An 11080-nucleotide genomic window follows, 5' to 3' on the forward strand; every position below is an offset into this window, starting at 1 on the left:
AAAGCATTTTTTTATTGTTATAATTAGTAACTTTGTATTTTATACTTTGTATGTGCTGTAATTAAAGCAATGCTTGCAGTATTTATATAAATAATTGCTTAAGAAGTCAGAGTTAAGGCATTTTTTTGAAGCGCTTCCGGGACTTCAGCGGAGGGTCCGGCTCATCTGTAATCTTCAAATCCTTGGTATTTCCTTGAAGCTCTTCAGTCGGAGGGTCCGGCGTATCGGTAATCTTCAAATCCCAGCAGAACAACACCGGTTCTGATCCGAGACCCAGCTGGTACTGCCACAGATACAAACGCTCGTTTGGCTTCAGCTCAAATGTTATTTGCTCTTCCACCTCAGTCTCTTCATTCCAGTTTTCCTTCACATGTGCACCTCCGTATTCTGCCGATAAGGAGAACTGCCACTGTGCAATTAACCCTGCGAGATTTCCAGATGAGATCGAACCTGATGTTTCTATCTTCCAGTTGTGTGTGATCTGGGACATCTTCTCCTTATTGTATCCAACCTTTTTAGTAACTTTCTTTAGCAATGTCACTGGTGTGGGACTGTCATTACTAACAGTTTTAATGTTCACCCACTTGCCGAATGCGGGGCCGCTGGTTATGGACAGCCCTCCTGGCAGGAAGTTCAGAACATCGGGGTGAACGGAATAGACAGCAAGACATCTGTCATTCTCGAAATCCTTCCCTTTGTAGTACTGAACTGCCCACTTCGAGGCTGGCTTGAGGAAGTAGTAGTGTTTTGGCTCGCCCCAGTAATAGAGACCATCTTTGCAATTGGGATGCAGGGGAAATTCTACAGAATCGGAGTCTTTACTCAGGTCTGATGTTCTTCTGTAAGTGCCCTTGTCCTGGAAGATGATGTAAAAGCAGCTAAAGGCTGACAGGTAATGGTCTCCGCCCCGACAGTTGGGATGAAGGGTGAAGACTGAGGAATCAGTGTCTTCTGTCAGGTCAGTGACTCTGCGGCAGGAATCTCCCTTAATGATGTAAAACTGGCCATTTTTGTGAGCACAGTAATGGTCTCCGTGTCGGCAGGAGGGGTGCAGAGCATGAATACTGAGGTCTGATCCTGCTCTGAAATCACTCGACCTCATATAGCAGCCGAGATCAGAGCGGATTATATAGCAGTAATTGCTTGATCCACAGAAATCAACACCTTTTATTTTGTGCTTGGGAATAATGCCTGCCATTTTGCCTTAACCTGCAACACAGGATAAAAAAAAAATGTAAAAAAATTAGATGGTTTTGAGCTATTTTTTCCCCACAGTCTTTAAATTAGTCAAGGTCACATGTGAAGATGAGAGATTTTTCTCTCACAGTTGTAACAGAGCCCTCCTGTGTATATATAGCACTAAGTCAAAGTCAATTTTATTGTAATTTTTGGCATTTGTTAAAAACGAAATACAGTTTCTTCAGGGAACAACTGTAACACACATTCACAAGAACTAAGAAAAGACAACAGTAAATGTAGACAGAGAAAGGTGGACAATTAAATAATACAAACAAATTATATATAGGCTATATATTGTATATCACCAGTACAGATTTCCTACTGCACAGCATACATACGTACTTCACGACGAATCACGCAGAGGCGTTCCCACAGCGCCTCGACTCCTTCCCTCTTCGGGGAACTAGGGTTACATACGTAACTGAGACATTTACTTCAGCACTTTTATGGAAGCATGTGGATAGCAATATTCAATTTAAAATGTAATATGCAAAATAGCAATGCATTTCTGTATTTAAATTTACATTTTCCATACCATATGCAATGTTTGGAGTAAAATGATAATTTACATTTGCTATTCCCTACACTTTTTTTTTACATATAATTTAAACATATATTTTAACGTTTTATAAGTTGCAAAATTTAAATGAAAATGTAAGCTATTACAGAAATGATTAAATATGCTTAACATGTTCAAGCAAAAACTGTAGCAAAATGACAATATAAATGTTATTTTTCCTTATTTCCATTTACACTCACAGTTAAGACACTTGCGAATGCGTTTTCATTAAATGTCCCGGAATGAATGTATCAAAATTCAATGTGGAATTAAAAACACACAACCACACTGACAAAGCAAGCAATGATCTCGGACAGCTTGTCTAAGGTTATTTCTATGAGCAAAGGAACGTGCTGTAAAGCACTGGCTACTAGAAACATGTTTTTGACAGACAGAGAGAGAGATTGATAACGGCAGTCAGAAGAGAGAGAGAAGTCATTTTTACCGTCACTGTATTAGAAACACACTCACACCAATGTTCACTAGTTTTTTGTAAACATGATGCAAAGGTAATATAATACAGAGTATAGTGTTATAAATATGTCATACATTACAGGATTTACGATGCTGATGCTATGAAATGGTAACAAAATGGCATGTAATTTTTCTGAGTACATTAGATGGCTTTTTTTTTTTTTTTTTAAATGCAATATTCTTAAATCATGTACAATGCCCTATACCCAACACAAATACAGGTCTTCAAATGATCTCTAAATGCATTTATTAGACACTCACCTAGACGTGTGTGTCCAGCAGTGGCTCTGATGAGCAGCTTCTCTGAGTCTGACACAGCTCTTTCCCTGGGCGTGTATTTCCTGTGCAAGATTAAAGGGATAGTTCACACAAAAATGAAAATTAGCCCATGATTGATTTACTCTCCCTCAAGTCATCCTCGGTGTATAATATTATACATTGCATGAGCACATGCCGCATCCTGGCAACATTCCCTTCAATAATGATCGATACTGGATCTTCTCCATCAGCACAACGGACGACCCGTATTATAATGATGTGCTGAGTGTTGTGTTCATTGTTGTGCATGAAATAAACTGCATCTTTCTTGAACATTTCTCTGCCTCTTTATCTCTCATGCTGGTTACCAACCACTACTGCCCCCCCTCTGTTACACTGTGCAATTACAACTAATCATCACATCCCCCTTTCTTTAAGGCAAATATTTCAACAATAAACCAAACAAACTACCGGTGTCAGCTGTCTTACCCAATTTCTTACTTTAACATTGTATTACTGTTAATCACTATTATTATTTTTTTTATTTATGTTACTTTTTATTGTCCCTTTAGTCACTGGTTCAGTCTTTCAGCCTTTCTACTTCTTCTGGTAGATCTTCTCAGCACAGGTTCACCTGGAGCATGTGCACTGGTCTGTGACAGGTGGAGAAGTAGATCAGACTCAGTATGGGACAGTCTCTTGTGTCTTAAGAAGACTGCGACGATTACGTCTGAAGATTTGTCCCTCCTCCGTCCTCACGGTGAAAGATTTCCTCCGTCCTCACGGTGAAAGATTCAGGAGCTTCTTCCTGAAGAACAGTAGCTTTTGTCTTCCAACCATCTGGGTTTTCGATCCTGGCTGTCATTGGTCAGCAGAAGTGGAAGCTGCTTAGCTGTCCTGTCATAGAATGACTTCTGCTTCATCTTTTGCTGTTGTAGTTTTTGTTCTAGCCTTGAATCTATGTTTAGTGTTTCATGTATGGCAGTGCGGACCGGTGCGCAGTTCTCGGCTCCTCTACAGTCCACACTCCAGAAGTTTCTTCAGGAGCTGTTCAGGAATGTGGACTCCTTCTTCCGCTTTTCCATTTGACTGTGCATACAGAGGACTGGATGTCCCATGCTTGAAGTCCCACTGTTCTGCAAAAATGGATTTTGCATGGGTTATGACACAGTTTGATGATGTGTTTGAAGTTTGATCACCAAGTAGTCTTTTCCTTTAAGCTGAAACAAATCCATTCCAGCCGTGTGCCGTGGCGTTGTTGATGCCTCAGTCGCCACCATAGGCTCTGTGGTTAGCTTGTTCCTGTGTTTCTGACATGTGTCACATATTCTTATCAATCTCTCGATGTCCTTGTTTATTCCAGGCCAAAGAACTGTCTCTCTCGCTCTCCGTTTGCAGTTCTCGACCCCGAGATGACCTTCATGGATGCTGTGTAGACCCTGTCTCCTCTTCAGTGGAATGACAGCTCTGCTTCAGCAACGGTCCAGCAATGACACAAGCTCTCCTCTGATGTGAACTGTGTACAGAACCTCCAGGCCATCCATTATTCATGTTATTAACCAGAACTCCATCAGTGACAGAGTGGAGGAAACCCTCGTGAGAAACCAGACTCAGTCTCAGTTCTCCTCTGGCCAACGGCTGGCATTACAGGTCAGAGGTCAGACTGGATCAGAACTTTATTATCTAGGCAGAATAAACAACTACTTGCTAAAATCGACCACACGGTTCTGATGTTAATCCTCTGATGCGTATGATTACACCGCTGTGATGAGAACGATCTGTGCATTTCAGACATGTAAACACACATGAGTACAAGCAAAAAAAAAAAAGTTTATAGTTTGTAAAATACACACTGATGTCTATGGAAGCGGTAGTAACAATCCTTTCGATTATACACAACGTGTTTTATTCATATCACTCATACATTGTTTAAGTAACTATAAAGTTTATTCTTCTCCCAGTTCACCGGCCTCTTACTTTCACGTATTTCAGGAGAAGTGGATGAACTTACATGTTGTAAATCCCACAAGATCCTCTTCTCTGCACTCTGTGGCCAGCAGAGGGAGACACTGACTCACACTGACACCGGTAACCATAGCAACAGCAGCAGTTACACTGGTAACCATAGCAACAGAAGTTACACTGTATATCAGCAGGAGAGTAATAACGCAAAGATTCAGAAGCATCTTAAACAGGTTGATGATTTTATTATGTCATTATGTCCCTATTATGATTTTACAAAAGTAACTTTATAAAACTGTTACAGTGTATGTGTTTGTGTGTGACGTGTGTGTGTGTGTGTGTGTGTGTGTGTGTGTGTGTGTGTGTGTGCGTGTGTTTGTGAGACATGTGTTTGTGTGTGTGAGAGAGAGTTTGTGTGTGTGTGTGTGTGTTTGTGAGACGTGTTTGTGTGTGTGTGTGTGTGTGTGTGTGTGTGTGTGTGTGTGTGTGTGTTTGTTTGTGTGTGTGTGTTTGTGTGTGTGTGAGAGAGAGAGTGTGTGTGTGTGTGTGTGTGTGTGTGTGTGTGTGTGTGAGAGACAGAGAGTGTGTGTGTGTGTGTGTGTGTGTGTGTGTGTGTGTGAAAGAGAAAGAGAGTGTGAGTGTGTGTGTGTGTGTGTGTGTGTGTGTGTGTGTGTGTGTGTGTGTAAGAGAGAGATTTGATTTTTAGAAAAAAAATTATTTAACAAGACAGTTTCATCGAATCATCTGACTATACAAACAACTTCAAATTAATAACATATCAAACATGAGTTCTCCTTCAGTTACAGCACAGATGATATTATTATAACACCACTGCAATTTAAAAGACTCTGTCATTCATTACTTTATAATACTTGTATTCAACACCAGCCCTAGCTTTTAAAAAAGCTTTAAAAAGAAGTACATCTTGACCATGTCTATTTCTCCTCGTGATGTAAATTGCAAGTTTAGCTCGTCCAACAATAAAATTAATTAGCTGCCATTTTATTCTCTGTCTTTGACCACATCTCGATCCCAAAATAAACACATTAAATGTGGAGTTTTCCTGAAATCTTAAAAACAGATCCTTCAATAAAACAAAAAGTATTTCCAATCGAATACATTCTGTAAAACAATGAAAAACCGTTTCTCTGGCTCCACAAAAAGAACAGTAGTGAACAACATCCGCATTTATAACAGAAACAGCATTAGCTATAGCCTCAGCAGTATACGCCACTGCTAATCCCCGTTAGCTTGTTCAGTGGTGGTTTGTAGATCACCCTCCAAACTGGCTTATCCTCTTCTTTTCTCGCCACACAGTGTCTTTCTTCTCATTTAATGCCACTTTATTTAAAATTTTAACAAAACACCTATACAACAATTTTCCTGCAACCAAACCCAACTCCAAATCATGCAACCCTTTTAAATCCAGCAGAATACCAGACATACCTTTTACATCTGGTGAAATTACGATTTTCAAAATGGATCTCTCATATTTGGAACCAAGCTTCCATTACCAACATTTTGCAACATGATTAATTCTTCCTCTGTTAATCTTCCTTTCCATGTTTATAAAATTGCCTCAGTTTGACAGGAAGACCTCTGGCCTAATTCAGATACATCACTTAAGTCAGGTCCTACAACATCAATTATATCTTTTAGTTTTACCATACCAGAGCCACTGTAAGAATTGCTAAATTAAGAAATTCCAGACAGTCTGTTTCGGGGGTGACCAGACCCTGAGAGGACAAAAGGACCTCTCTGGAGATTACCATTTGAACATGCAGCATCAAGACGAAAGTCTCACCTCCGAGTCATCCGAATCTACATCTCTTTCCCTCTCCCCTCACCCCCTCTCTCTCATGCTCAGATGATCACCTGAATTCACCCAAGAAAATGTATGGTTTAATGTGAATGTTTATCATTGACTGTTATGTTTTTGGTGTCATTTGAAATGTCTCAAAGTGAGTGGTACAGATATCTCATATCCAGACAGATAAAATAAAAGGAAATAAGGTTTAGAGAAGTTTAGAGTAAACTGGTTTAGAGATAAGGCAACCCCCCTTTCATTGACTAGAAGCCATTTTGAGGGTGGTCTCCCCATCCCCCATGTCACCTGGTCAAGAGAGAATAAAGGAAGGTGTTCTTTGCTGGACGTGAGTGGAATAGGTGGTCTTGCTCTCTCTCTCTCTCTCTCTCTCTCTCTCTCTCTCTCTCTCTCTCTCTCTCTCTCTCTCTCTCTCTCTCTCAGGTAGGCTACAAGCTGGGTAAGATTATTTGGTGTAACCAATGTATAACCATGTTCTAGATATTTGAATTGATTGTGGAATTGATCCCGGATATCTGAAATATTAAATTGTTACATGTGATTATTCTAACTGATTTTGACATTGTTCATTTAATGGTTAAAAGGAATAGTCAAACATTCGCTCACTTTTAGTGAGGCACAGATATTATTAAAACCTTTCATTTATGGAGTCAGATGAAGTAACGAGTAAATACATATGATCAATGTATTACAAATTTAACCAACCAATACTTTGCATGAGTGAGGACAGAACACGTGATAACCTTCCCCGTGTATTGGCGAACCGAGATTGGACCAATATAGCGGGCATTACACCACAAAGCCTTAGCGAAAGACCTGGAAAACACTCATTTGATAAAGCAAAACGAGCTCCTTTGACCAACGGCTCCTCGAACAACCAGAATAAAGAATCTGTCTTTCCATTCCTGGTAAAATTAAAATGTCCCCACATTTTAAAAAGTCCACGGTAGAAAGAAGGCAAATCCCTTAAGTTCAGCTGTTTATGATCCATAAGTATCAGAGTGCGGTCAAGTCCAAGTCTATCAGTCTTCTGTAGGATAATCTGGGCAGCTTTTCTCCATACCAGATCTTCAGGACTAGTTCATAGTCTCTGGATGAATTGCAAGCGAAAAGTTGCTAGTCTACTTGGAAGGTGCACCATTCCTTGGCCGCCTTCTTCCACAGGCAGAAAAAGTACACTTTGAGGAACCCAATGGAGCCGATCACAAAAAAAATTAACAAACATTACTTGCAACCTGGAAAGCAAGCCAGGAGGAGGGTCCGCACATGACAGTCTGTGCCACAATGATGAGACAGTCAAATTGTTCATTATTAAAACCCTTCCTCTAAAGGATAGTTGTGGATGTATCCACTTCCATCTCTTTAATCTACCTTCTATTTTTTACCCTCCAACCCAATTTTTTTCTTGCGTGACAGTATCCCCGATAAAGACTCCCAGGTATTTAATCCCTCCTTTTTTCCAAATTAACCCACCAGGTAATAATGATGGACTCTTCTCCCATTTCCCAACAACCAATGCATCACTTTTACTTTTACACTTTTAACTAAAGTATTTATGTCATTCTGTCCATTAACCATAATCATTACATCATCAGCATAAGCGGATATCTGATGCTGCAAGTTGTTGTGAGGTAATACTAAACTCTTTTACTCTGGGTTCGGGACAGCACGCCAAATACGCATTAAACCTTACCCACTCTAAGTGTATGTAAGTGTGAACTCGTGAAACTCATTAAAAAAATAAATGAGAGAAGGACTCGGATTAAGACAAGCTTCAGTGTGTAGGAGCAAAAAGGACTATATCGTTTCAAACCCATCCTCTGCTTGAAGTTCTGATCTCAACTTTGCAACAGATTTCTTTAATCTGTACATTTCTTGACCAGTGAACTGTTCTTCACCCTCGCCTCGCATTAACATCCCCACAGAGTCAACGAACATTTCACGGTCTGGGAAGAAATCTGTAACCTGGACATTTTTCATGTTTTTTGTTTTTTGTAAAAAAGACCTTAACTTTTCCAAAAGAGTAAGCACTACACCTACTCCTTCTGTCCAGAGTATCACTATCAGAATCCTCAGCAGGACTACTTTCAACATCCTTACGTGCATCAACTTGTATTTCTGGCAGTTGGTTTGACTTTGTATCCCCCCTTTTTTTTCTTTTTTTTATTCCTTTTCCTCTTAACAGAGGGCGTCTTAAAAATTGCAATTTATACGTGAAAATTAGTTTTTACGTGCATAGGATCCGCATGGGTAGGTTTAGTAGTGGTGTGGGCTGTGGGGTGCGTGTGTATTATACGTTTGGTTAAGATTAGTATGGCAAGCCAAGAGGTTCAGAATTACGCCGTAAATTAATCGCGTTTACAGCCAACATATAGTACGGATATATAGTAAGCTTGATGTGTGTTGCCTAATTGCAAGCTTGTGCAGAAATGGTGACAAAAACTTAAATAACGGCTTTTCCATCATTATTGAACATCATTATAGGAGTATTAGGTTGAATGAGTTAGAATGAACTGTTTTATTAATCATTAAAATATAGACATTAAGAGAATAAATTGTTATGCATGTACTTTTACTTTTAATACTTAAAGTACATTTAAAATCAGGTACTTTTTACTTTTTACTTAAGGGTTGTCATTGTGGTACTTCTACATTTACTAAAGTAAATATGTCTCTGGTTATTTGTACTTTTACTTAAGTATGAGATTCAGTACTTCCTCCAGCACTGGCTGTATCCCTCACAGCTCCAGCTCGTGCTCATGCTCGACAGCATCATCCTCCACAGTCTGTCCCGGACACAAACTTCTAATATGCCCTTCCCCTCCACATTTAAAACATTCATCGTCTCAGAGCTTGCAAACACAACATAATCGAAGCCCTTGAATCTAAATTTAAATGCCACATTTATTTCCTCAACTTCACCTTTTAGTACCAACTTGCCGTCTGAATGAGACTACATGTTTGAGTAAAGAAGATTTACAGCCCAACGGAACTTTTCTCATTTGTGACACAATTTTTCCATGCCTGGACAATTCTGTGATCAGCAACTCATCTTTTATAAACGGGGGGACATTGGACAAAATTATCTTTTTTGCCGGTTGAACTAAAGGCATTACTGGCGTAAAAGTCTCCTGTATGACAATTCCGTTTTGCACCACGCTGTTCACTTTCTCAGTTGAATTAAATTCTCAATGTTATCTAAAAAAATCGCTACCGCACTATTCATACGAGACGCTGACATTGAGCTGTCGTGACCGACAACATTCCCAAACGCCAAACTACATTCTTCTACTGAACACTTCAGTGCAGGTGCATCCTGACGCCATGCCGATCATCACTGAGGCGTTCAGAGGACGCCATCGCCAACCAGCGCTCGCTGAAGACTCCTCAGTTTACCTCTAAACCTGCTACCCTCTAACTTAGTTACACACTATAATATATATATATATATATTTAAAAATTGTTATTTGGACCACAAACAACAAAAAAATAGGGAGAAAAAGAGAGAAAACTCACTCTCATCCGTAGAACTCTCACTCACACGCATCCACTCACTCCCGCATGCGCGCGCACAGAGAGAGAGAGAGAGAGAGAGAGAGAGCAACACTTTCTCACCAGGGCTGCGTTCAGCCCCGACAAAACGTTGCACAAACAGAAACGGTGATGCGTTGAACACACTGTTCTGATGACGCAAGAGTTGCAACTATGGCAGCTGAGAAGGCCATTCTTTGTGTTCTTTGTGAAGAATTTTCTGAGCCTGATGAAGTCGGTATAAATATGTGTTTAATACTACAAAATATGCCCGATGTTACAGTTACTGCACTTGCCGCCCAGAACACAAGAGAACATCCCAATCGAGTGAAGGGGTTGCTGAACCTGAAATGGAAGCACACATCTTACCTAATTCAGACTAAAACACATCACATACTGACTTTATTTGTAGTTCATACTGTAGTTCATTTTCTTTCTCATTTTTAGGAAAAGCACTTAAAGGGTTAGTTCACCTAAAAATGAAAATTCTGTCAGTAATTACTCACCCTCATGTTGTTCCAACCCCGTAAGACCTTCGTTCATCTTCGGAACACAAATTAAGATATTTTTGATTAAATCTGAGTGCTGGATCACTCCTCCATAGGCTTCTAGGTGACCGAAACTTGCTGGCCCAGAAAAGTTATTAAAGAGATCGTTAATATAGTCCAAGTGACTCCAGTGGCTTAATCTTAAGTATATCAAGCGACGAGAATACTTTTTGTGCGCAAAAACAAACAAAAATAACGACTTTATTCCACTATTCATTTCCTTCTCTCTGGGCCTCGTAGTGTTTTTGCGCAGCGCGTCTGTGTTGCACGTCATCACGCATCACACACATGACCAGCTTCGGCCAATAGTGAGCCTACGTGGTGACGTGCAACACAGACACGCTACGCAAAAACACTACGTGAACCAACTAGAGGCCCAGAGAGAAGGAAATTAATAGTGGAATAAAGTCGTTATTTTTGTTTGTTTTTGCGCACAAAAAGTATTCTCGTCGCTTTATAAACTTAAGGTTGAGCCACTGGAGTCACTTGGACTATATTAACGATCTCTTTAATAACTTTTCTGGGCCAGCAAGTTTCGGTCACCTAGCAGCCTATGGAGGAGTGATCCACCACTCAGATTTCATCAAAAATATCTTAATTTGTGTTCCGAAGATGAACGAAGGTCTTACGGGGTTGGAACAACATGAGGGTGAGTAATTACTGACAGAATTTTCATTTTTAGGT

The 11080-nt window shown here is 40.0% G+C and overlaps 1 protein-coding gene across 2 annotated transcripts; it reads right to left on the reverse strand.

The window, feature by feature from the left end:
* On the reverse strand, window positions 1-9888 carry LOC307171597 (uncharacterized protein). Of its 2 annotated transcripts, XM_079893342.1 has the most exons (3): window positions 9834-9888; window positions 2534-2613; window positions 1-1209 (listed from the first exon to the last, which is right to left on the reverse strand). In XM_079893342.1, exon 3 carries the CDS (start codon window positions 1196-1198, stop codon window positions 113-115), a length of 1086 nt encoding a protein of 361 aa, XP_079749468.1. In that variant the 5' UTR covers window positions 1199-1209; window positions 2534-2613; window positions 9834-9888; the 3' UTR covers window positions 1-112. The 2 variants fall into 2 exon arrangements, with proteins under 2 accessions (XP_079749468.1, XP_079749469.1); XM_079893343.1 differs by lacking the exon at window positions 2534-2613 and having other exon boundaries at window positions 78-1209; window positions 9834-9879.
* Between the last annotated feature and the right edge of the window lie 1192 nt (window positions 9889-11080).

This window comes from Squalius cephalus (genome assembly GCF_949319135.1).
Source record: "Squalius cephalus genome assembly, chromosome: 14".
NCBI lineage: Eukaryota > Metazoa > Chordata > Actinopteri > Cypriniformes > Leuciscidae > Squalius > Squalius cephalus.